Source organism: Rissa tridactyla, chromosome 1, assembly GCF_028500815.1.
Source record: "Rissa tridactyla isolate bRisTri1 chromosome 1, bRisTri1.patW.cur.20221130, whole genome shotgun sequence".
Taxonomy (NCBI): domain Eukaryota; kingdom Metazoa; phylum Chordata; class Aves; order Charadriiformes; family Laridae; genus Rissa; species Rissa tridactyla.
The window spans coordinates 87628678-87656522 of NC_071466.1; the positions used below are offsets into that span (position 1 = coordinate 87628678).

The 27845-nt window shown below is 38.5% G+C and overlaps 1 protein-coding gene across 7 annotated transcripts in view; it reads right to left on the minus strand.

Moving 5' to 3' along the window:
* Positions 1–27845, minus strand: part of MAP3K15 (mitogen-activated protein kinase kinase kinase 15) — a 91011-nt gene that overhangs the window by 34971 nt on the left and 28195 nt on the right. For 5 of the 7 annotated variants that reach the window (XM_054187427.1, XM_054187466.1, XM_054187459.1 and 2 more), the window contains exons 2-7: positions 26741–26880; positions 23337–23360; positions 19823–19894; positions 14878–15071; positions 12209–12377; positions 10816–10922 (exon numbers count right to left, since the gene is read on the minus strand). In XM_054187427.1, the coding sequence (XP_054043402.1) occupies positions 10816–10922; positions 12209–12377; positions 14878–15071; positions 19823–19894; positions 23337–23360; positions 26741–26880 (706 nt within the window). Of the gene's footprint in view, positions 1–10815; positions 10923–12208; positions 12378–14877; positions 15072–19822; positions 19895–23336; positions 23361–26740; positions 26910–27845 lie in introns of all 7 variants that reach the window. The other 2 variants (XM_054187441.1, XM_054187433.1) reach the window with 2 other exon arrangements.

Genomic DNA, 27845 nt, shown 5'->3' on the forward strand with positions numbered 1-27845 from the left:
GATTGTTTGTTGTTCTGAAATTAATACTGGTCTTCTCTAATGAGCACACAAAGAGAAAGTATCTTCTTTCAGTTTTACAAGAAATAAACTGAAGTTAAAAAGCATGGGGGTAAAACCATTGCATGGGTCAGCATGCTGTAACCCAACCTCTTCCAAATTAATCAGTTTCTCTCAGTAATAGTACCCAAGTTTCACTGTTGTTAATATGAACACAGAGACAGTTGAGTAAACAGAGCTTGGAACAAAATTAGGCCCTAAAAAGTAAGTCCAACAGGTCCCAGGTCATGTGTAACATGGTCAGAGAAGTCAGCATGTGTTCAAGCTTTTGCTGAAAACACAAGAAACGCACAACTAGTACCCCACCCGCACTTTTGCATGGAAAAAGAAAATTAAAAGATCACTGCTTCACAGACAAAACAAACTTTGACTCAACTCTGCCTTGTATGAAATCAGGTTAAATACTAATGATAATATTAAGGGTGTTATGTACTGATTGAAAAAGCATAATTTTAAAGAAAAAATACAATGCATAAAGCAAGACCCTGCTTAAAATAGGACATTGTGCAGATTAACACTTCTGTACATCAAAGGGTGAACCTGTACACACCAAATACAATACTAGGAGCATTTCAAAGGACCATGCCCTGAATAAAGCATACTAGAGGACTCAAAATAAAATTAAAGGCTTCTACTCTTGTAAAATAAGGAAAATGATAATTAAAAATATATTAAAATAACAAAATTTTGCACATGACAAGTATACACTAATCTAACAGGATATTATTAAACAAAAGTCAGTTTAGACACCTTTATATTAAACTTAATTTTTCACAGGAGCAGAATTTGATGCCCATTGGACAATACAAACCCAACATACTAATTGAAATAATCTACAAATTTGGGAACAGTTATTGCCTTCTAAGGCAATCCCAAAAAGAGAGGGCTAACCAAGAAAAAAAAAAACAACAGAAAAATCACATAATTTAGGCTACAAGCAACTTCTCTAAGTCAATATGAAAATATACTGTTGGATAACATGCAAAATCTGTTATGCTGGACCGCAACAATATTTTCATTTCCTATTTCGCACCTCACACTTTGTCAGATCTGCATGTCTGACAGATTGCAATTTGTTTCAAGGTATCTTGGAACAGGTCCGTGGTGCTATCAGTACAGTAAAAGAGATTACCTTAAACCCTCAAGGCTGTAGCACTGACTTCTATTTTTCTTACCCAATATCAAATATATTAGCTTCCTCACTCTCCCTAACCCCCATTTAAAGCCACAGTAGCGTGAAACACACAAATTGGAAAGGTTGGAAGGGACCTCTGGAGGTCATCTAATAGAACCTCCTGCTCAGAGCTTGACCATCTCCCAATACTAGACCATGGCAGCCTTAACTTTGTCTGAAAAGCTGAATATTTTAAACCTGAAGGAGATGCGACAGCCTCTCTGAAGAGGGAAAGCTGAAGTAGTTTGTTACAACGTACAGCCATGCGAAGGAAGGCAAAAAATATTCTCTTTATGGTGCAATGTTCTCTTTATGGTTCTCTTTGTGTTCTCAAACTGGTGCATCAGGTGAGACTGATTCTGCAAAGCAAATTCCATTAATATGAAGTTTTATAAGCCAGACCAGCATACCAATAGGCTGCTGCAGAAAGGACCCTATCTCAAACAGCTCTGCATACACATACTGTGAAAATGTGAATCACTCTTCATGAATCATAAAATCATAGAATGTGTTGGGTTGGAAGGGACCTTTAAAGGTCAGCTAGTCCAACCCCCCTGCAGTAAGCAGGGACATTTTCAACTAGATCAGGCTGCTCAGAACCTCATCCAGCCTGGCCTTGAATGCCTCCAGGGATGGGGCCTCCACCACCTCTCTGGGCAACCTGTTCCAGTGTCTCACCACCCTCACAGGAAAGAACTTCTTCCTAATGTCTAATCTAAACCTACCCTGCTCTAGTTTAAAACCATTGCGCCTCGTCCTATCGCTACATGCCTTTGCAAACAGCCCCTCCCCAGCTTTCTTATCAGCCACCTTCAGGTACTGGAAGGACGCTATAAGGTCTCCCCGGAGCCTCCTTTTCTCCAGGCTGAACAACCCCAGCTCTCACAGCCTGTCTTCATAGGAGAGGTGCTCCAGCCCTTTGATCATCTTCGTGGCCCTCCTCTGAACCCGCTCCAACATGTCCATGTCCTTCTTGTGCTGAGGGTTGCAGAGCTGGACACAGTACTCCAGGTGGGGTCTCACCAGAGCAGAGTAGAGGGGCAGAATCCCCTCCCTCGACCTGCTGGCCATGGCTCTTTTGATGCAGCCCAGGATGCGACTGGCCTTCTGGGCTGCAAGTGCACATTGTTGGCTCATGTCCAGCTTTTCATCCACCAGTACCCCCAAGTCCTCTTCCACAGGGCTGCTCTCTATCACGTCATCCCCCAGCCTGTATTGATAACAAGGATTGTATGGTTTGTCTGGGTTTGAGGGGAGCAGTTTTTAAAATCACTAATCACAATCTGAAAATTCTTTCAAAATACAGTTTAACCTTTACAAAACCTATTTTAATGGTAAACGAGTTAGAAAAAAGAATACTACTACAATTTATTCAGAAACTATATTAAAGCAAAGCACATACCATGTGAGAGCTGGTAATAATTCTAACTTTGTTCACTGGTTTCTTTGTTAGCACATTTTAGTGCTTACAAACCTTGCCTTGCTAAAAGTTGTACAGCAACCAAACAGAGAAAATCGGGCTAAGTTATATGAACACAGTAACTGGGAAAGCTACTGCCAGTGAGGAAGGAGATCTTCAAGTTACTTCTAAATACTAGAGGATTTATGAAAATATCCTAGTGCTTAATGAAAATCTCCCAACAAGCAAAATGCTAGTAATTATAAGGAAATGGACAGAAAGTAAAAATTAAAAACATCATGATGCCTTTTTACAAATACCCAGCACACAAACCTTCAGTACTCTGTAGAGTTTTAGGCTGTAGTTGAAAAAGGAACTAAACCATTAGGATTAGGGGGAAAAAAATATCAAAGAAGGGAGAGAACAATCGATGGTATGGAATGGTTTCTATATGAAGGAAGCTTGAATAAAGTGGGGTTTTTTTTTCAGGCAGAAATGACTAAACAGTTATTTTTTTTCTCCAAAAAAAAGTTGTCCTGCAGGTCGCCTTTATAGCCTCTAATTTCTTCCTCTAAATTACTCTCAAGTGTTCTGTTGCCAGTTTAGTTTTGCCTGATAGTCTGCATCCTCCAGATACTACTCACTGCTTCTCTTGCCAATTTGCTAATGTTGCCATGTGATTTATCTGTCTGCTTACTCTACCATGCTTCTTCAACTGCAGAAGCAGTCTTCTCACTTCCTTGTCTACACAAGCCTCTTTTACCTGTCCCCCTACCCTGCCACACTAACCACTCCTCCTTTGTCTGTCTGAATCACTCCGTAGGGCTACAAACTTGATGAAAACAGTTTAGCACATAATAAAACTAAATTTTTTAAGCATGGGGATATAAAAGCACATACTGGACAAGCAGAACTCAGTTACAATCAAGTATGGTGCAACTTCAGTTTTGTGTCCCATATTCTACTTTGGTGGGACCCTCCACCCCATCCTGCTGTCATATTTTGTCTTAACTGACAAGCTAACAGGAGAGATATTCAACTCAAAAACTTTCCTCTGAAGCCAAGGGACAAGTAAAATGAAGCAATATCGCTTCTTCCAAAAAAGCAGGATATATTTAAAAACTTTCTACCACTAAGTTATGAAAGGGCTTTTCCATCTCTCCCTGCCCCGTCCCCATGTCTCCCTCTCTCCCTCTCCCTCTCCGAAAGAAGCCGCTGTTCCATAACTTGGCAACTTCAATCACCAGAATTGTGGCTTGGATTTAGAAAGCCAGAGTTACTCTATGCTGCTGAGACATGTTTGCTTGTTTCCACAGGGGAACAAATACACCACCAAGCAGTAAGTCCGAAAGGATGCACTCATGCTCTCTCCCTGTGTTATATGGACAGCATCCTCCTTAGCTATTGATAATTAAGGGATCTGAGGCGTTCTCAGACTGAAAAATTCATAAACTGCTAATGGCACCAGAAACATGCCCTTCGCACATCAGTCCTGTCCCCATCCACCACCCCCACAATTCTCTAGGCCTCTCCCCCTCCGAAGTGCAAAAATAATTTGTTCAGGTTTGCTTCAGTTTATTCAAGATTTCTCTGTATTTGTACTAATGGAGGGAGGTTACAAAAACAGCCATCAACCATCTTTTGCAGAAAGCAGAATCTCTTTACAAATCGATCATCCTTTTCCCTTCCCAAATTTACTTGTCAAACACAACACAAAAATTACTTTGTGCTCTCAGGAAGTCCCTGAGACACAAGTACGTGGAAGCCCTGGAAGTCTTTAGGGAGATTCATCACTATACATTTTCTTGTCTCCATACTCTTCCCCAGGCATCTACTATTGACCATTGTCCAAGATATGAACCTAGGCTGGAAAGAACTATGCCCTGAACCAGTATGGTCATCCTTATGCTGTTTCTCTTCCCTAGCTCTCAAACAATATTCCCAAATCATATTCATATTACAGCCTCTCATTTGGAATAACACTGCCTTACAGCAAAAAACAAATTATCTTTTTTTTCATTCCTTTTGAGTTCATGGCTTCACACTTCTTTCTTCCCCCTCAAATCCATTCTCTTCTCCGAGTCCTCCTCCCCACTGCAGTCATTATAAGCAGTCCTAGTTTTAAATATGCCTAAGCCAAAAATTCTTCCTGCTTCACAGGCTGTTTTTACCAGCTTTAAAGCACTGGCATGGTTAAGGAGCCAGAACTACACTCAGTGAACCAAGCCTTTGTCCAAAGTTAACAGGAACAGCACGGATTTCACTGGGACAAGAATTAGCTCACTGTGTAAATAAGAGCTGATATAATCTTTTTTTTTTTTTCACCTTTTTGTTCACATCTTCCCCTGTATGGCTTGTTTCCATCTGTCTAGCTGGAGAAGACTATAGAAAACCATGTGCCAGTAAAAAGTAATTTGCTCAAGGGAATCCACCTTTGGTTTCCTTTATATTTCATGTTGACTTATTGATTTGATCTTCTCTTATTATTTCAAGGCCTCTATAAGCAAACAGATTTCTTGAAGAGCAATACATAGGGGAATAAATCAAACCGTAACAAAAAATTCTGAAAACGTTTCCCACAGAATAGTACATTCAAAGAGAGTAACATGTTTTTTCCACTCTACTCCTGTATGAATCTTGTTTATCTTCTAATTTCAGCCTTGAAGCAGCTATCAATAGTTTACTGCACATACTACAATAAAAAAAAAAACAACATGATCTCACTGTCACATTACAGAGGAAATGTTAGTGAGACAACTTAATCCATTAGTATAAATATAACCATTCATAAAATAAATGGTCTTCACATAAGATACTGTGTTCATTTATTATCATGTAAAATACCTTTGCTTACAGTAATGATACGTAATTAATGATAAAATACGTGTTTTGAATTTCCTTGCATAAAAATAGGACACTGTTAGTTAAGTATGCCTTAATGACTCCATAGCAGATGATCTAAACTGCTAACTCTACAGAAATCTACAGCGAAAAAGATTTCAAAAAATTCTTAATTATTGGGTAATACAACTGCTAATTTGAATTGGAGTTATTACACTTGCACTCTCACTTAAAACAAGAAACAAATTTGTGACTTAAGACACATTTCACCAAGGATGCAATTTAATCATAGAACCTTCAATATTTGAAACAGTGAATGACAAAAACAAGACCCTAAACTGGGCTTTGAGACTGTTGAGACTGGAACTAAATTTGCAAGTCTCCAGTTAGATATGACAATGGAAAAAACAGCTTCTCCACCACCCCATCCCCGCCCTGATATACTTCAGGTGCTTCACGCAAGCCACTCATATAAAATGAGGAACCCCATGATGTGCTTTTTACTAAATCTGAGTAATCACAGAATAGAACGTTTTAAATAACCCAGTGTTTTTCAATGGGAATAATTTCCTATGGCTACTATTATTCACAATTACTAGTGATTTTCTACTTGCACCCTGTTACACCCTTCACTTGCTAATTGTCTTTTTTTATTATTGTATTGGAATACGTTGCTTGTTAAAACACAACATGCTGAGCTAAATCATAGTGACTGCAGCTGCCCTCATCTTTAATATAAGTGAAGATAGAACCGCCTTGGAAAAAGACTGAAGTCTTCACAGCTCTGGCCTCATGCCAGAGCTGGGTTTGGTTATAAAATCTAGTCTGTTTTGAGCAGAATTTGGCATACCCTTTAGCCTCTCTGCAAGCTTCCAGAACTTGGTAACTCGTGTGCTGGTAAATAAGGCCAATTGGAAAATACTCAAGCATAAGTGTACTGTGAATCATCAAAAACTTTTCTAGGCAGCCCTAAATTAGTGAACTAGATCCTAAGCAAACAGACAGCTGACAAGCACACTTAGCATTTGATTTAACTATAAGTAGCTGTACTATGTCTATCTGCGATATATATACTACAGCAACAGGAAATAAAACAATAAAGAACAAACTAGCATCTGTTTTTATGACTCTCTTAACCTGATTACAAACAAGTAAAATTCACAGAAATTGACTGCAAAGCTTTCCTGTCCCATTGGCTTTGATCATGATTTGTACTGCTTGTGTGACTTGCTCAATGTTTTTAGACAATTTGAGGCAATAGAAAACACAGAATAGGAAATGGTTCATTTTATCCTAAAATAATTAAGATAAGATATTCTATAAACTTTTTGTTTAAAAATGCAATATCACAGTTATTGCTTTCTACAAAAGACTTGGTAGAAAACAACAGTAGTTTTTTCAAAAAAACCTTTAAGATCATCTTTCACTGTACTTTCTTTCACAATTACTTATTGGAGGGGTAACTGGGCGTACTCACATATACAGATGCTATAAGAGATCAAATCCCAGGGTGAAAGCATCCACAAAAAAAGGATCATTGGCCAGCTCCTATGTGTGTGAATCTAGAAATTCATCAATAAAAGCACTTGGCAGACCTCAGCTATAAGAGGAGTACATGAAAGTGCTCATCCAACGAGAGCCAGGTCCTAAGGCTAGTAATATTAACTTAAGTTAGTCCCATGAGCTACAGCTGTATCTCACACAGGAAAGCAGAGTGGACAAAAGTAACAAGCATAGTGACACACAAACAATGGCACAACACGGAACACTTTTTAAAACTGCAAAAGCCTCAAAATTTCAGAAAAAAAACCCCCAGAAATTCGGGTCATCATTACAACATAAATTCAGACCCCATATGTGTACTTGCCAATGTAAAACTAAACTGTGTGACCAAGGGGGTTTTTTTGTGTGGTTTTGGGCTTGTTCATTTGGGGTTTTTTGTTTAAAGGAAACATGACTACTGCTCATCTCATAAAAGACCTGGTTTTACTGTGAGGTTCTGCCATAGACTTGCATTCGCTACTGGTGTTGAGGCCCCTGCTTTGGAAGTTGGGATGCAGGCAGAGTAGAGGCTAGGAGCTTCAGGAGAAAGGACAGCCACGCAACTGAGTCAGCTGGAGGCCATCCTGCATGATTATCTTCTAGCTTTAAGCAGGTCCCTTCACCCAAAGACTTGCCACACAAATGTGTAGTCCTCATTTTATAGGAGCACTAGCTTGGGAGCCTGAAGGCTAATTAATAAAGGTGCATTTACATTTATTGCTGAAGACAATGGGAATTTTAAATATGTTGCATCCTGCTTTGTACTTCCAAAGAGAAATCACACTGTAGACACATCAAGCTAAGAACCTTTAATAAGTGGACCTCATGTATCTGTGTGTTAGTTCCACATCTGTAAATGTAAGTAAACACCATTGCCCTATTTCTCCATGACGTGGTGATAAATTACCCAGGTATTGTAACAATAAACATGAAAGGACCCATAAGGAACAAACGATACTTCATGTGTAGGATGGAGGGCTATGCCATACAATAAACGTGTATTTATTTGTCATACTGCACTCTTACGTATTTAACAAGCAGCTCGACACCAAGTATTGGGATACCGACCAGCTAACCTCCAGCTATTCTAGTGCACCACACAAGGCAAAGCTCTTGAGGAAAAAATTCAGACAGCTTTCAATTAGACACACATTTAAAACAGAGGGAATAAAATGGCAACCTTAATTCATAAATTTCGTAGCTTTCAAGGATCTGGAACTATGAGAACAACCTTTCATGGCAGGTCCCATACCTCATCTTCACCTTACACAGTGCTTGCCTCCCAGGCATGGTATACCCATGGACTGAAGCAAACAGCCACCAATCTCTGAAACACCCATCCCTCAATTACACAGCATCTTACTTCATACCAAAGCTGTGAATACAAATATTGAAAACACTCATGTTGTACATTTGGGCTGAACTTATACCTAAAGATATGTTCCATCCTATACCTAAATTAAAATACAATCATCTGACCTAAATCTCTTCTGGGAGGCAACAACAAACAATGTCTTAAACCAGCCCACGTCTGTATAAAAGAGAGCACTCTGCTCTGCTTGTGTGGGGACTCAAATTTAACTAGCTAAAAACACAGATGGAGGAATGGCCTTTTGCTTCCTAGGACTTCTAAACATGCAGCTCAGACTTGGAAACAAGCACAAGCCTGTCATCGAAAACATCCATTATTAGACTCTGTTATTAGATATAAGACATACAAATCTAAGATGTTCTCGATGGACTGCTCTGAAATGGAAACCAGGGAGGAAGTTAGTGATCTAGGAGAGGTGCTGTGCTTAAAAACCTCCTATGTGAATCAAGGTAGCAGGAAATGTCTGCCTCCCCTACATAAAGTCACAGCTAAGTGCTTTAATACATTTCTGCACAGCACTCTGCAGGCAGGCCCAGGCTTGTTTTACTCATGATCCAAGCCAGGCCAGACCCAGGCTGGCTCTGAACCAGAAGACACACAGCTAGACTGGAACAGTACTGAATCTAAAGTAAAACATCCCTGTCCTTTCCCTTAGCACAACTTGTTAACTTGGATCCAGAACTGCACATAACTGTGGTTCAGATTGGGCTTGTGTGCACCTGATGTACCAGCAAAGACCCAAGGCCCCCAGAAGCAATTCTCTACCATTTGCCCATCACATCACTAGCTCTATGCAGCACTAGAATAACATTGACTACAAAATGCTAACTGAAATTAGTTGCCAAGAGAACTCAGTTACAGAGTCCGAGAGGAAAAATTAACTACTTTCTCTGTTGATTATGATCACAGCTCTGGCACACTTTCATAATGAAATTCAGCAAACATTAACTTCTGTAGGGTCAGATATTCTTACAGCTGCTAATTCTGTTTTGCTTATGATGTATTTTGCTCCTGGTAGGCTCAATCAGTTGTACTGTGCAACATTAATACTGTTATGTATGCTGTAATTAATAGAGTATTAAGTGAAAACATTGTTCTGTATTTTTATGAATAGATTCTGATAGAACTCGTTAAAAAGAATTTGGTTTTAAAACAGAAAAAATAAGTGACTAAAAAGTCCTATGGAAGTAAGATGCTAAAAGCAACACTTCAGGGGTCATTTTGAACTCAGTGGACTTGTTCTAAAAATGTTCGATTCTTAACTTTTGACTTTTGTCCATCATTTTGTTTCAAGAAGGCAAAAACATCTGTAGAAGCTTACTGATGGAAAACTGGTCATTTATTTCTGAGAAATCTTTTCCATAGAAATGTTTAAATTGTTCCCAGAAGAACACAAGGAGAGTGATGCTGATTCAGGCTAGTGATTGATTTAATGAAACCTGTTGATGGAAAAGCAACTTCATGAGCAATTTATTTTGTCTTATCTCACCAGGGTGCTATTGGCGTTGCCAAACCAGAGTGATAAAAAATAAACAAAACAAACAAAAAAACCCCCACAGTGATATCCAATATTTTTCCGAGCAATGATTTTGCGTTTACTCCTAAGTCTAATGAAACCGTCAAATGGCACCAGACTTATTACTACTTTCCATAAAATGCCACAGGAACTGCTTTTCTAGATCTAACATTAAGCTCTTAATCCCTTTGAAATATGCCATCCTGATGCTGCCCAGTGATAATTTTTAGTTAGATAGCAGGTCACAATTTTTAATAGCATGTAGATTGCACCTAACCAGTTACTTTTTTTTTATTTTTACATGTTATTTCATTTGTATAAGATCTATTTTCTACAATACAATCTTAATATAAATTCTTTAGAAATGAAGCAACTATTATACATAGAAATCTGTAGCTAACTAGAAAATTTCAATAAGATTTCTGTGCTTCCTAATCTAGCAATGTGACTGTAGGTCCAGATCACCTTTCGGCCTTTCAAGGACAGTATCATGAACGTGTATTCATGGATCAAGCAGTGCTTGTTACCTATTACTTTAATAACTCACCCATAACTCTATTATGCTAAACTTTTCAAGATGTTCAGAATAATCAGTGACTCAGAACAAACAATCTCAGCCTAACCAAGAACCCACTGGTATCACTGAAGTCTTTCACAATTACTCTCGTGGCCTTTGGAACAGATACACTCTCATCATGTTGTTAACAAAATGCTACTTGTTGGAAAACAATGATTTCAAAAGTTATAGGCTGTTCTGGTATACAGGAAATATGGGACCAAGGAAAAATAACCGTGGTGAATATCAAGCGTGTGCAGAAAGGGAAAAGAATTTTATATGATCTGCACTATAAATTTATATGTAAGACCACATGGAACAGCAATAAAATGAAACAATCTCAAGCAACCATTCTTACCGATTCAACGCAAAAGCATAATGAAATTTAATGTTGTGCTGATCAGCCAGATCACAGGTAGGAAGCATTTCTAGTGTTTCTACCAGCTTCACCATAGCATCATAGTCCTGGTATGAATTAAGAAAAAAAAAAAAAAGGAAATAAAAGGAACTGAAAGCAGAGGAAAGCTAAACTTAAACATATCATGATTGCTAGACAGTATCTCAGGTAACTGTTCCTAGAAGGGTCAGTGAAAACAGCCACAAACTCTGTGTAAGGAATTAACGAGGGATTTTGTCTATCCATGGCAGTACTTGGCTCTTACCTCAATGCTGCTGCCCAATTACTAAATCCCTCTGTCCAGTTTGATCAACTACACTTCCAGCACCAGGAAGGAGAGGTGACAATTCTGGCTCTTTCAGGCCTTATTAAGGACTTCTGATGAATGACACTTCATCAGGTCATCACAGACTTCAGCACAGTTCATTCTACGGTATGTGTCAGACAGGTGTGCGTTCATTTTTGTTTCTCAGGGATAACCCACATATACATAACTGAAGAGGCCAGTTTACTGACATCACACATGGCTTCACATTACTTAATTTGTTTGTTCAGAACATATTTCAGGATTATTACATTTCTCAACAGAGAAGATCTTTCAAAATAATTCAAATGATCACCAGAGGTGATCAAAATGAAGATGGATAAAGTGCTGCAGGGAAATATGCATCTCAGAATGGAAAGCTGCGTCATACAGGATGATGTGGTCACCCACTGCTCTCACAACCCATTTATACTTATGAAATAACCGACATAGCTCCTGATGGAAAAAAAATCCCATAGAATGATTGGAAGTATATTTTAAAAGAGGTGTCAAACACCCAGATGGGTGGTTTGGAAATACAGTATTCAGGCTGTGTTTTAGCAAAAACAGAACTTATTTAAAAAACAAAGTCAAGAAAAAAAGGTGCAGTTATATTTAAAAAACAAATAGAAGTTTCTTTGAAGGATAGCTCTCAACTTGGGCACCTCTGGCCAATACAATGGCCACAACAAATGCATTTTCTTCATTTCTAAATATATTTGACTTCGGGGGCAGAGAAGGAAAGGGAGGGAAGGGAAAAGCAAACATCTTGTGTCAGGAGGGGATTTTTTCTTCTTTTTAAAGGACATTAAAAATGACCAGAAACAAAGGAGGAGACCTCAGGAACTCACCTAACTGTGTCTCTTGTTCATAGGCAAAATAAATAAGAGTCTAAAGCCCTATAAATTGCCCAACAGTCAAATCAAAGAAACAATGTAACAATTTAGTTTCAACCTTCAATCAATGTTTAACAAACAATGATATACAGAAGAACAAACAAGAGCCAAAATCCCATGGTAAAATAATCTTCCTTAGTCTTTAGGAACATACCTGAATATCTCTGTAAGAAAGAAGCAGGTTTATGACAATGTCAGATGTCAGCACTTCAGTATTATCCATACGAAGCTTAATCCTGGCCAGCTCCTTAGCCAGTTCATCTCCTTGATACTTTTCTCTAGCTTTTCTAATATCATTTAGCAGTGTTTCTTTATAATAGGCACTAAAGAAATAGAAGATAGACATACGGGAAGAAGACTGTTAGATATTTCTTATGAAACACAATTATATTTCTAACAAAAAGCATAATTTCTAGTAAAAAGTACCATTTCCTAAGAGTGAGCTGCACATCAAATGTTTCCACATTATGCATATTTCACTTTGCACCACCTCAGACTGTGGGACTATGTATCAATACGTTTATAACCAGGATTATGAGATAATTTTATCAACACAGTAAAACTTGGGCATTCTTTTTCCCCATTACTGACCATGACAGATGTGGTGCTTTGTATCTGTATCCTAAAGGTGGCAGCAACTGGGATAATAAAGTGGCAGAGAGATTAAAGACCACTGTGGTGTAAAGAGGAGGTACCTGATTTTATCACAAAAGGATGTAAGAGGCTTTTAAACAGAGAAACTAAAAGAAAAACAAGCCATCAAAGGCTGATTTAGTTGCAGTCTGTTCAATGAACATAATACATAATGTGGGGAGGTTCTATGTAAAATCTCCCAGTAAATGCATCTTATTTACACTAACATCAGTGCACAACGCAACACCATAGTTTTGTAGAATACAAAAATCATATATGCGTTATCAGCGTGAGAGTTTTAAATGACCTGGACAGACTACTTAGAGGTAACTTTATCTGGAGCAGCTTATGGAATCTATAGTTTGGAAGTTAGCCGATACCACCTGACAGATACTCAAGTGCATACAGTGCTTTTGTTTACAAATTAATATTGTAAAGTATTCAACTTTGCTTAGCATAAGCTCTACACATAGCAAAGAAAACTAAGTTCTCTGTCTAATACACATTATATCTTACACATAACATGCAAGACGTTTATAATGCAAAGCAGCAAGGTCATAGTAAGCACTATTGGAAAGCTTTTAACAGTTATTTCACTGTCAGTGGAGGTTAGGCCTAATTCACCATGGCTTTCCAAACTCAGGTTTCTGTCCAGCATTGCCTTCTGTCAGACTAATGATAATTAGTCATCCTTGTGCTAACCTAACCAAAGGGAGATACTGGATAATGTTTTTCAAAAGTATACAAGTTATTTGGGAATGGGAGTCTCACTTTCAAGAATGATACAACACTTAACCTCTACAACCTTATTCAAGCTTTTGTCAGGAATGAAGTATCATCTAGCTACATCTTCCTCTTCACAGCGATCTACCACAACAGTGTCTAATTCTGCAGCTGTACAAAAGCATCTTTTCAGGCACTTCAGCCTGAAAATGGAAGACAGAAAAGAGGCTTTACTGTAGGACCTCACAACACAATTATCAAACCAAAATCACCCACAACCTTGGTGGAAAACGTCAGAGACAAAGTATACAGGTAGCTTTGGACAGTTGGTGCCCAGAGTACCATTTCACAATGACACAAACACTAAGCAGTAGCAAAATTTACTAATACCAGGACCAACTGTGTTACTAGTTTCACAAGCCTGCACTTCTGAGCACAGCTCTCCTGTATGCTGACCAGCTTTACTGAGTTTCTGCTCCTCTTCTTGTCCCTCTCCTCAAAGAGGGCCTGTGTTGTTTGCATGTAGCCTCCCCTCTAGCACTACTTTGGAGAAGCAGGAGGCAGCAGCCTGAGCTTCTTCAGGCCAGCAATATCCCAGTTGCTGCCCAGCAAGGTGCCAGAGAATAGTAGATCTGCTATGGATGGAGGTATAAGGGACAAGGTGTGTGTGTGGGCAGGGTCATCTATGCGATCCTATGAGTGGGACCAGGCAGAAAAAGGAGTTTTTTAGGCGAGCTTTTCAGTCGGGTGGGACAGCAATGGTGAAAGAGAAAGAAATCGAAGGACCCTCAGTGCTTCATGCTACAGACAGTGGGAAAAGGAAGACCTAGAAGCTCAGTCTCTCCCAGTGTTTTCAGAAATACAAACAAAACCAGACTAGCTGCAGAGTACAGGGTGAGCAATAGAGAAAGAGAGATTTCCATTTCCAGGCCCAATCCTCAAAACTCCAATAGTCCCTTGTAGAAGTGGCTGAACAGTATCATGTTTATTAGGTGATATGAGAAGGCTAATATTAAAAAACAAACAACAAACAAAAAACCAAAACAAATCAAGAAGCTACATTTGATTGCTCATTGCTGCAACATATACACACACTTATTTGTTGACAGAAAAGGACAGTCTTTGGCTTTGAGCTCTGTGAAGGGGCTGTCATATTATCTCCTATTACAACTTTATGCACTACAATTTATGCTTAAGCACTTTACCTTACCCGTGGACCGCCTTTGCTTTACTGGTATTTCAGAAAGTAACTGTAAGTCAGTTTCTAGCATAACATGGTTAGTTAACTGCAACAGCTGCAGAACATCAATGCAGAAAACAGTAAAGTTAGCAGTTTCTTTTAACACTATGTTAAGTGCAGTGAAAAATAAGAAATAAAAAAATAACTACTAGAGATTCTGTATCTTTTTTCATAACATTAAAAAGAGACAACCAAAGGTTCTGAAGGTGTATGTGTTCTAAAATTACCATGATGTAACATGAACATCCTTGAGAAGGCTGATAAACTTGTCCACCAGCGGGACACAAAGTGGCCCCAGGATATTGTCCCAGCTGGGCTGCATATACTCAGAAGCTCTTCGTTGGGCATCACTTTCACAGCAAAAGTAGTCAGCACAAGGTGTGACAATGTATGGAATAAAATAATAATTGCCACTGGAAGCCTAAAAGAAAAACAGGCAGACTTTAGAAAACAAATGAAAATGGAAATATGCTTGTGCGTACACAAAATATTTTGCTGTCAGAAAAACCAGCTAGATTAGGGCTGGTGCACTATGAAGCTTTAGCACACTGTTTAACACAAGAATATGATGCAGAGCTCCCCTCAAAGAGTGAGAGAACTACAGAAACACAGGCACTGGAAGGACTTTCGGAGATTTTTAATCTCCATAGGATTAAAGGAGCCTACAAAACACCTGCTGCATGCAGTCATCAAACACCAAACAAACCAACCAACAAAACTTTGATATGTTTTGTAATATATGTAAGAATTTTAACACAAAATTCTAGAATTAAACCAAAAAAATCTTTACCATGCCACATAAAAAGTGTAAGCATGATCAAGGTGCTGAATGGGTAGAGGAAACAGGAAATGCCCTTCAGAGCCCAGAACCAGCAAGTTCAGTCTTCAACTTCTGAGCAAGACCCCCAAAACCAGACAACTGCAAAGTTTTCCACAGCCACTAGAAGCACCAGTATCCTATTTTGAGTATCACAATTCTCTGGTGTTTAAAAGAAAAGTAAACTTTGCATTTCAGAGTAACTAGCTGAAGCATGGGGCAGTATGATACATCTAACACAATCAACAACCACTAAATACCCTTCAACCACCACCTTGGGGATAACAAGGCATCAAATAAAGGCATCAAATAACTACAGCAAAATCATACTTTTCTTTTTTTTTCATATAATCTAAGCCTGCAGTAAAGCTGTAGCATTTTAAAGTCACCTTGAACAATGGGAGAATGCCAAGACAATGGAAAGAATGGATATGAAGATCGCATGTTTTTATATGCATTAATAAACTAGACAAGAGAAATAAACTTATCGCAGGAAGTACCAATGTAGGGCAGGCAGTTACTAAAAATACAGGTGGAAAAAAACATGTATCAGTGACATCCTGTTGCTGATCTGAATCTGTAAGGATTCAGAATTTTAAATTACTTCTAATAGATAAAGATCAAGCCACATTCCTTCCTCATAAACCCACAGTACAGTATCTCTGTTGTAACAATATCACTATCTGTTGCAATGTTATCTTAACTTCCTACTAAAAAAGTCAGAAAACTTGCAACCCAAACTACCATTATGTTAAAACAACTTAGTCTCAGGTTCATTCAAATAAACACTGAGTTCAGTGCAACGTAAAAGCTTCTTGTGTATACACTCTATTCTTAAACCTGTAACAGTGAACTAGCTCTTCCTGCAATGGAAAAAAAAAAAATCCAATTTGAAGTATGATGTATCTCGTGACACAGAGAACTGCAATTATCTACTGAAAAAGCAAAGCAATTTTCAGAAAAAAATTAAATGATACGCATGAAACATTATATTAATCTTATTCAGCCAATATCTTGTCTATTTGACTTAGATTTCTTGCCTCTTTTTGGATAGTGAGATCCATGCAATAAAAGCCACATTTTTATCCATGACAGACATATTTTTCTCTGCTGAAGTCAGGAACCCTGCACATATTTGAGTACGTCATGTTGTCTGAAAAACAACGAGCTCCAATTTTCTAGCCTCTTCTGTTCAATATTTACATATTTATTATATTTACATATAATAAATTATAAAGCCCCATCATACGAGACCATCTAAGGAACATGAAATACACAAGTCCATGGGACCTGATGAAATCCATCCACAGGTCCTGAGCAAACTGACGGATGTAGTTTCTAAGACGCCTTCCATTATATTTGAGAAGTCGTGGCAGTCTGGTGAAGTTCCCACTGACTGGAAAAGGGGAAACATAACCCCCATTTTCAAAAAGGGGAAAAAAAGGAAGACCCAGAGAACTGCAAGTCTGTCAGTCTCACCTCTGTGCCTGGCAAGATCATGGAGCAGATCCTACTGGACTCTCTGCTAAGGCACGTGGAAAATAAGGAGGTGATTGGTGACAGCCAACATGGCTTCACCAAGGGCAAGTCATGCCTGACAAATATGGTAACCTTCTATGATGGAGTTACAGTGTTGGTAGATAAGGGGAGAGCAACAGATGTCATCTATCTGGACTTGTGGAAACTGTTTGACACTGTCCCGCATAACATCCTGGTCTCTAAATTGGAGGGACACAGATTTGATGGATGGACCACTCAGTGGATAAAGAACTGGCTGGATGGCTGCACTCAAAGGGTTGTGGTCAACAGCTCAATGTCCAAGGGGAAACCAGTAATGAGTGGCATTCCTTGGGGGTTGGTGTTGGGACCGGTGCTGCTTAACATCTTTGTCGGAGACACGGACAATGGGATTGAGTGCACCCTCAGCAAGTTTGCCAACAACACTAAGCTGTGTGGTGCAGTCGACACTCTGCATGCCATCCAGAGGGACCTTAACAGGCTTGAGAGGTGGGCCCATGACAACTCATGAAGTTCAACGAGGCCAAGTGCAAGGTCCTACACCTGGGTTGGGGCAATCCCAAGCACAAATACAGGCTGGGCAGAGAACAGATTGAGAACAGCCCTGAGGAGAAGGACTTGGAGGTCTTAGTTGATGAGAAGCTTAACATGAGCTGGCAATGTGCGCTTGCAGCCCAGAAAGCCAACCACATCCTGGGTTGCATTCAAAGAAGCGTGGACAGCAGGTCAATGGAGGTGATTCTCCCCCTCTACTCTGTTCTGGTGAGACCCCACCTGGAGTACTGTGTCCAGCTCTGGAGTCCTCAGCACAAGAAGGACATGGACCTGTTGGAGAGGGTCCGGAGGAGGGTGAGAAAGGCCACAAAAATGATAAGAGGGCTGAAGCATCTGTCCTGTGAAGACAGGCCGGGAGAGTTGGGGCTGTTCAGCCTGGAAAAGAGAAGGCTCTGGGGAGACCTTATAGCAGCCTTCCGGTACCTAAAGGAGGCCTACAGGAAAGATGGGGAGGGACTCTTTATCAGGGCTTGTTGTGATAGGATGAAGGGTAATGGTTTTAAACTGAAAAAGGGTAGATTTTGGTTAGATATTAGAAAGAAATTCTTTCCTGTGAGGGTGGTGAGACACTGGAACAGGTTGCCCAGGAAAGTTGTGGATGCCCCATCCCTGGAAGTGTTCAAGGCCAGGCTGGACGAGGCTTTGAGCAGCCTGGTCTAGTGGGAGGTGTCCCTGCCCATGGCAGGGGGGTTGGAACTAGATGACCTTTAAGGTCCCTTCCAACCCAAACCATTCTATGATTCTATGATATAGAGTTTGTGGCCTTTCTAATAGAGTCTTTCTTACCTTCATTATATACAAAAGCAGTTCTGTGCATCTACTTTTCTGGCACTATCAAGGGCTAGAGATGGCTGAAAATATCATCCTTGCTTCTTCAGATTCCCTACTCATGATGCTGGTCTCTGATACCAAAAGCTCATCATCATGAAAATTACTGTTCTATCATACACCAACTATTGCTTTTTTAGATAATGAATAAATGGCACAGGTATGCATGAAGTAACTTAAATAGCAATTCTAGCTGCAAATATATATAATCTATAAATTATGACTCAACTGTAATAGAATTATAACTTCATAGCTTATAAAGACTGTATACTAAGTTGGTTTATTTCACGATTAGTAGTTAAGCTGTTTTTATTGACTTATTTGGAGGAATTTTTAAGTTAAAAAATACAAAAAAACCCAAGCAGACTGAAAAAAAGGAAGCTCTCAACAGCTCATCTTCCAGCAAACAATGTATGCCCAATAAGCTAGCAATGAAACTTTTGTATTCAATCAGAACACGTTAAAATCTACCACAAAAAGAGCCAAAAGTTTAGGAACACAAAAACCATACAGAAATAATTGCAACTAAGTTGAGAGAAGGACCCGTTCTTCAGAGGAAAATGGTTAAAGGAATTAAGCATAGGGCCATGCCTTTGTTGAAGGTCTGAAAGAGTTAGGCCCACATAGGCCATTTTTAGGCTCAAGGCAAGCCAGGCCAAATGCCAAATGACAAAGAGCTTTTTTCTTAAAATGCTCCTCTAAACATTTTGCTAATGTTGTTAAAGTAGTCTTTTGACCTTAATAACATAAACAGGTTTTTTTAATTGTATTGCTACAATTATTCCAGTGAAACTGTCACTTTGTGACAGAGATACTACACTAGAATTAAAGGGCTGATTTTTTTTTTTTTTCCAAATAATGTTGAGTAAAATCTCTGCGTTTTTAGAGAGGGAATTATACCTGCACAGCTAATAGCACAATTATTTTACTTGAGCCATGCATTTCATTTTGCCACTTACTCAAGCATCAAGAGTATTAGGATTGCTTACCCTACCTTACAAAGCAGTTAGAAGGAAAACACACAGGATAACAGAAAATGAACTGCATTGACTCAAAGAAGTCACTAACTTCTGAGTGTTCAGAGAGTTTAATCTACTGTTGTCTTCAGGCTCAGGTTTTCACAACAGTTTTCTGTGACATTACATTCCTATCCACCCTGAAATATAGGTGACTAAGATATTACAAACTTTTAAAAAATACTTTCTCTTCTGAAGTTGAACATATGCAGTATTTTTATGTAAATACTGTGAAGAGAGATTATCACAAACCAAACATTCTAAATGCTCGGTATCTAGCTTGCAAGGAACAAGTACTCCAAGTTTAAAATCACTTTGAAAGAAAGACCCTGCCGAGCACTATTCTTAATGTATCTTTATACATTTTTAAATGCCTAGAAACACAGTAATAAGATGGCATATCTATTCAACAGAAAGCAGATTTAAAGTGATACATACTTTGCCTATCAGATTACCACCGTGGTATTCAGGAGGTACTTGAACCCGAAGAAAAGCTTTGTGGTTGGCAACCTACTCCACATTGAAATAAAACAACAAAAAGGAAAACACCACCACAAAACAGCATAAGAATCAAAAAGACAGACATGACATATGAATAGAGAAATTATTAGAGAAGGAAACAACAGAAGATTAACACACATATTCCTAGCACGTCCATATTACAAGGCCAAGAAACTAGTGTAATACTTTGCCACCCAGAATGTAAAATTTCTCTATCTATATGATTTATTTATCTACGCTTCTCCTCGTGTCATCATTAAGATGCTTTCAAGCCTTACTTTTATGAAGCTATCAGATTCATTACCTGATTAGTTAATTCTAATCCAACCACTACAAATACACCTCCCTTGAGATAGTAATATTTCCATAAAAACTAACTTCCATAAATAAACTTTAAAAGCTTTAGTTTTCATTATATCAGTAGTAACAGTGGTATGTTTCATGATGAGAAACATTAAAAATAATCTTTATTGGGTTATGCGTTGCCTTTGCACTATTTTGCCCCCAAAGGAAAAATGATTGCCTGTATTTAAGATGTTCCTACTCCTCTTTCATTCTGTGCCCTTTGCAAACTCTTTTAATACTTTTGCTGCCTCAGGATTTTTTAGAAATACATCATTAAATGACCCTATCATACAAACTTTTATATATTGTAAAAATAATCAGAAAATAAAAATAGAGCGCTACTCTGCAATACTACTTCAGATTATTAAATTAATACAATGTAATCATACTTTAGAGCCTTGGCTCTCATTTGAACCCATTAGGGCTACTGAATTGGAGAATATGAGTCCAAGTGCCAAAATCTTTCTGTTTAGTTTTCTTAAATGTTCCTTGCCTTGAAACAGCAGATACAGCCTAATTTATACAGCTACTGAAACTCTGAAGAGAATTTCTGCCAATTACAATAAGAAGTAATTTTTCAACATAAAAATTCCTTGTGGCAAGGATAAATTGCAATCCTGTTCCCTTTAGATCAAGAATTTTTCCTAATGACTCCTCCACACCAAGACATTATTCTCTGCTTACTATAAGAGCCGCTACAGGATTTAATAAAAAAAAATATAAATTAAATCTCTGAAAATACTTCATCAGGCCCACAGGCCTAAGCATACTATAATAAACCTTTTGGTTTAATAGCCATCTTACTTTCCTTTAAATGCCTTCCCAGAAAGCAATTAACAGGGCTATTCAAATTTCTTCAGGCATACCATCAACTAAAGAAAAATTAACTATTAAGTCTTTCTCCTTATATTCTGTACTTGCCATAACATTTTTTCCAAAGTGGGAAGTTCTAGTTTGTATTTTCAGTGTCACATTCAAACAAATCGAAATGATCAAAGTATGTATCTCAAACTATGTACAACCAATGCTAGAGCTATTGCCAGAACAGCTGTACATTTTGCTTTCTGACTCCAGCAGCTTTTAAAAAGCCCCTTGTGCACTCTTTCCTTCACTCAATCTGGGACTTTTTTTATGCACCATTCCTTAAGATTCTGTAGAGAGAAATTTCCCTATTGAAAAAAAAATAATCAAGGATAGCAACAAAATGTTGCATCAGTATAGAACATTCCCATGGATTTTGTCTGTTACATTGGTTTGGGGGAAGATTATATTTTTAAGCATTTTTTGTTTTTGAAAGTCCTTGAAATTCATTTCTCCAGTAAACCACTGTTTATCTGACATCTAAAGAAATTCTAAAGCACAAGCTCATTTTCCACAGATAAATATATTTTCCTCTATGCTACAGTCCAGCAGCATCCACTGTGCTCTCAAACCTTGATTTTTCCACACTGACCCAGGAATCAAACTGTTCCGCAAGACTGCATGTTTGCAGTTTATTTTATTGGTGATAATTTTGACAGAAACTAGGAAGCTGTGTATATACCCTAAGTAAAATTAGCAGAAGACAGACCTCAAAGCTCAGAGGAGCTCTACGGAAGGAAACCTAACCAATGGGACACAGAATCTTGACCTTGAATTTCATGCCAGGGCAATACTTTCTTGGGAACTGAACTCCCATACCAAATTATTCTTTCCTTTTATACCCAAGTATGCCATAAATTATCAATACAGAATTTTAATTGCTTGTTTGGGGGAGTCAAGTAGAACCAAATCACATTCCCGGAAGGAAGGAAGGAAGGAAGGAAGGAAGGAAGGAAGGAAGGAAGGAAGGAAGGAAGATACCCTTAACATGGCTCCACACCTATTCTGTGCTATGACATTTTTGCACCTTTGCTGGAAAAATGGTGTGCAGTGCCTAGGAGCAATCCCAGTTGTCCCTTTTCCTTTATACAAAGTGCAGATGTGTGGACACAGAGCTTGTAAGATGCAGAGAGGACTTACATAAAACCAGCAATAGTATTCCTGTGGCTACCTCTGGGTTGGAGGAAGTTAATGGATAGTAGCATTCACAAGCAAATCTGCCTCATTATGAGGCCTCCCCATTCACAGAGCTACACACCAGCAAATGCATTTCTCACCCCAGAGGTGAAACTAGTTCAAAGATCACCAAGACAGACAGGAAAATGACCTGGATTTACTCATGTGCTCAACCTGATCTATCTTTAGCCTGCATGCAGCGCTGTGGCCAAGTATAAACAGCAGCTCAAAATAAACTGCTGTGACTAATGCATTATCTCTTCTAGTTCTATTTTAAATTATTAGCAAACTCTAAGAGCACTTTATTATTTTAGTCCTGCTCTATATTCTTTGGGAACTGAAGGAAATAAAAGTATACGGTGAATGTGGGGCAACAGAAAGGAATAAACAGAAGTTTAATATTTATGCAAATTCAATAGTCCTCAAAATAAGTGTCGTGTTTAACAAAAATAATCACTAACATGATGTAAAGTCTGACAAAATATATAATGGTCTATAACACATCATGACATATTCCAATAAGCTTAAAATAACCACTAAATTTTATCTTGGTTCAGGCTTGCTTACTTGTTTGGTTTTACTTGCATTAAGGGTAAGAATATTTTTACTTTGGGAAACAAGTTTTTGCGTTCCTAAGTAAAATCTGTGAATTTGTGAGCAAGAGGATGGGTATAAAGTAGCCAAAGCTGTTTAAGATACAAGAGGAAGCCCTATATTAAAGGCATCACACACATATACATTTGCACAAGTGGGTGAAAGTGGTAGAGGGAGAAAGAGAATTTGAATTTCTGAGTTTACATTTTGATCTATCAACCTACATATATAACATATCTACTGGCACTTTTCTGGAACTTAAAAAGGAACTTCTAAAGAAAAGTAATTTTTTAATCTAGCTTTACTTTGGAAAGGAAGTCAACAAGATTTCCACTAGTTTAAATTGTATATAGGTAAAATGTACTTGCTTCAATCATCTAGAGCATATATATGCTTGTCAGCTTTGTTATTAGAGTTGCTTGAAATGTAGCATCTTCATTTTGTGTTTTAAAATGAACGTGGATTTAGTACTTACTGTGTTTTTCTGAGATACCATATCCTGGGGGGAGAAAAAAAAAAGAGAATTAAAAATGTTTATTCATTTTTACTGGGAGTTATTATTTCCAATAAAAATAACTGGTATACATATATATACACACAAATACAGATGTGTTCTTCACAGCATAATCCACATTTCCTGCTGCAGCAAATTCCAAGGAACAGAACATTGAGAAAAGTCCTAATAGTTCAGGTTAGGAAAAAATTAATGATTCAAAGAAGAAACATGTTTAAAGAAGTGCTCAGAATATGAAGTTCTACTTGCCGGTAACTGGAGTTTCTCAGGTTGGGCACTCCACACATTTGTGAGACAAAATCATTCCAAGACGGAGATATTTTTTTTCTCTGAAAGAGTATCCTTAAGATACCTAGGCCTCTTTCCTACCTGGATGGGCACAGACCAACACACTCCATTCTACACCCTAATTTTTCTCACCTCAAAATATAAAGAGAGATATTGAAACTATGAGGCAGATGATAAACTAATGGGCATGTAAAACAGACCTCAAAGATTTTGAGTTGCTGCCAAGTAACCTCCTCTTCATTCTAGTGATTGCTTCCATGTCCAATGAACACTGCTTTGTGAAACTAAAGAGATCTCCAGGCAAGTCACACAGCAAATGTTAGACAAAGACATGTTTCTAAGCAAAGTTATTGATATGATTTAATTGTATGTGCTCTGACAACCTAAGATGATTCTGCTGAAGCAACTTCATATCTGATAGCCTGAAATCCACTTGGACAACCACTGCACAGAAATGATCGCGCCCACACACCCTTTTCCTCAGCAACAGACAAAATATCAGGGACCATCTAAGAGGTTTAGTTCTGCAAATATGACCATCTTGAAATCTGGATTATATATTCTTTTATATGCTTGGAACTAGGTTGTTTTGCAAAGAACACTGGTGAAACTGAAGAGACAACTCTTGGGAGAATTTCAGGGTGGGTCATAAGAAATAAGTTATATAAAGTCAGGCTGCCTGAACTTCACAGATCTTCCAAGTAGAAATATAGAAGTCGTGAATACTGCCTTTATAACACTTAAGAGGCATGCACAGCAACCTAGATCCAAGCAAAGTAATAAATTCCTGAAAGGAAGGGAAAAAAACCTGACCAAATTAGTCATAAACATGAGAATAAAGAAACACCAGCAGATAGTCAAAAACACATATTAAGCTACCAAAACCTAAACAGAATTACTGATTAACTTAAAGTCCTCAAGCCCAATAAAATACCACAGAACAAAAGAGATGGAAGGCTTAGACATCTGAAATATCACCATATCTGAAAATTAATATATCTACCTAGCTAAGCAAGTATCTCCAATAGAGCTTTATCTACTAGAGATAAAGATCTTGCTCAACAGGGGGCAATGAATTCTTTGAGAGCTATCCAGCACCTAAGCCATGAAATGTGTCATGAACTGTTCTTCACTGAAAGACCCCCAGAACAATCCCTATCTACGTTCTCAAGTATTCCTAAGAAAGGTGTATTAGCATATTTGAATGGTATCCAACACTGAACTGGGGCTCAATTGCAGAAGAAGTATCAAGGATGTCAGGATAGGACTGAACCACATCCCAGCGTCCAGCTTAAACTACTCTAGCACTTGATCCAGAAGATCTCTTCTACTTGATTCCAGCAACTTAAATCAAGCCTGCTGATCCCATAGTAAGATATGCTATGGGCCTATGTAGGCCAAGGAGGTTATGCAAGCAAGTGGGAAATGAGGAAGAGATCCGTGAAACTGACGGAGTTCCTTGCAGAATAGAGATGAAGACAGATAACAGATTTTCAAGCCTTAAGTGACCCAGTCACACTGCAGTGTTTCCATGTCCCCAAACTTGTCCTTGAGCTTTACATCCTTGGGGGAAAAAAGCCCCAGAACTGACACTGCAAAGACTTGCAAGTTCTGGCAACAAACAATTTGAAGATCCAACCCATGGATGGATGCAATCCTGGAGGTCATTCAGCACTCCAGTTATGGAGCAGGCGCTTGCATATGTGCTTGGCACAAAGTGCAGCAATCAAAGCCATCCACAGAGGTCCTCACTGGGTAGAGACAAATAGAAGATGACTAGTCTGTGCTTCCCAAACTTTGACACATCCTTGGGAGAACCAAGTTGACCAGAACATCTGAGTGCCAGCACTAAAAAAAAATGTAAAAATGTGTTAATGAAAAATAAAAATGAAAGATCTCTTTGCAAGTCAGGCACATTAACAATGCAGGATGAAAAAATTTATCCCTGCCCACCCAGATTTGCTAGAGGAATAGGGGGCATGCAAGTATGCCTTAGCACACTTAGCACATATCCACATCGATAACCTCTGAGCACAGAGCGTGAGAGGCTCCAACTCTGAGTTCTTGTGACTCCAGGTCACACGGAATGTGAATGTGTATGTGGACCACCACCTGAAGAAAGGAAGTATGGGATACTAGACATCAGAGAGTAAAACTGATGACATTGAGAGCAGAAAAGAGGAAAGGGAAGCTGTGATGGAAAGAGATGGAAACTCATACAAAATTAAGATTAAACTTAATATTCTTATAGGATCAAGAGGAGTTGGAGAATTCAAAAAAGGATTTTTGGACATTGGTGGTGTGAAAAACATGAAGTAGTTAGAGGCAATAATTCAAAATAAGAAAAAAAAACACAGGAAGCACGGACAATGCTGCTCTCAGTGAAGGTAGCAAGAAAATGGATCATATTAAAAGCAGCAGTAGGCAATGATATAGAGGATAAAAGTCTATATGTGACCTAAAACAAAGAGAACCTGCACTGAGAAAGACAGAAACATACACAACATATGACTTGCATCCAGAACAGCAATTTCAGGACTTAAGTGTACAGCATGTATTATCCTACTATAAAAATGAACAGCATGCCTATAAAAAGATTTGGTGGGGATCTCTTTTTTTACCTTCAAACAGTAATAAAAAGGAGATTCCTGTAGTCTTAGCTACTCAGCACCTAGGAGACACAAACCTCATCTGACAGAAGTGTTTCAATAGTAGGAGTAGGCTGCAGTACAGCCCTTGTTCAAGCATTATCATTATACAGGCCATAACATTTTTTTACATGTACTCTAAATAAAAGATGGAAAGGAAGGAAAAAAATCAGACCTGCACTCTCACTTCCAAGTCTAACCATCTGAAACAAAATCAGTTCCATGTTATGGATCTTTTCTCAATAACAATCTTTTATACTATCGTAATCATTGCTTCTTTTGCTAGCAGCTGTTCTTTTAGCATGATTTTGTTATGTAGCTATCAGGAAATTGCATTCAATGGAAGTTTCAGAAAAACACAAACATTTGCAGGATCAGGTATTTAAAGGTATTTCTGAAATTAAGCAGATTTTGAAATGAGAACCTTACCTTGAGAGACTGAGCAGTGTCAGCATCAGTGTCATGGTAGAGTATAACATTATTAGCCATGTCAAAGCTTTCACGCACGCCAAGGTGATAGAACAGTGATGGTTGCTTGGAAATATCACTCATGTCCACAACTGCAACATCTGAAATGAGACAGGGAAGGGGAAAAGTGCTAAAAAAAATAATCATCTTAAAACCAATTTTATTCTTACACAGGATTTAAGAGAAATCCTGAAATTACACATACATTTGCACAGACAAAATCAATCTATTCAGATAAGGACCATTTTCTCATCGTACAAGTACATTTCACCATTCACATACAGAACAAACTCAGGAAGTTATCAGATTGTTACAGTAACTGGGAGGCAGAGTTTATTAATTCTGCTTGAGGTTTTGAAATCACTGCATCAGCAACACCTCAGTTGAAGAAGTAGTTCTGTATTTGCTCTCTGAGCTAGGCCTGGCAGCCTGAATGCTCAATAGGATGGAAGGCTCCAGACCTTCAGGTGGAACATCTAACAACAATAATGTAGCAGAAAATTAGGGAAAACGGCAAGACCAAGTTTATCTGAAGAGGCAGAGGTTTGCAGAACAGGAAATTCCTAAAGAGTAGAAACAGAAAAGACTGAAAGTTGACTTTTAAAAGCTACAGGCAAGATGTTCAAGATGGGGATGCAGGAATGAGGGGATTCAACCACAAGTAGCCAGAGCAAGACTTCCACTGCTCTTGGGTAGTATTCCAGTCAGAAATGGAAGTAAAAATATTCACATTGGTGGAAGGTGACCTATACAGAGAGCTAAGGAGAAATATCTCATATTATGCAGAACAGCTGAGTTACAGGCAAAAGTTCCTGTGTTCACCATTTGGTTCTCATATAAGCATGAAGGCCAGTACACAGAGAAGAGGTAACTGGAGGACACTAAATGCTGAGGTTTTTTCCTTGATCCTGATATCCTTTATGCTACTGAAGAAAATTTTGGTTTAAAGCTTTTCAGAGGTCTGTATCTACATGTCTGTCTGCATTCACCACTATGGGATAGATGGATGAACGTAAATCCAAAGTATTCATAAGACTAGAGCCTTGGCATTGAAACCACAGGGGAG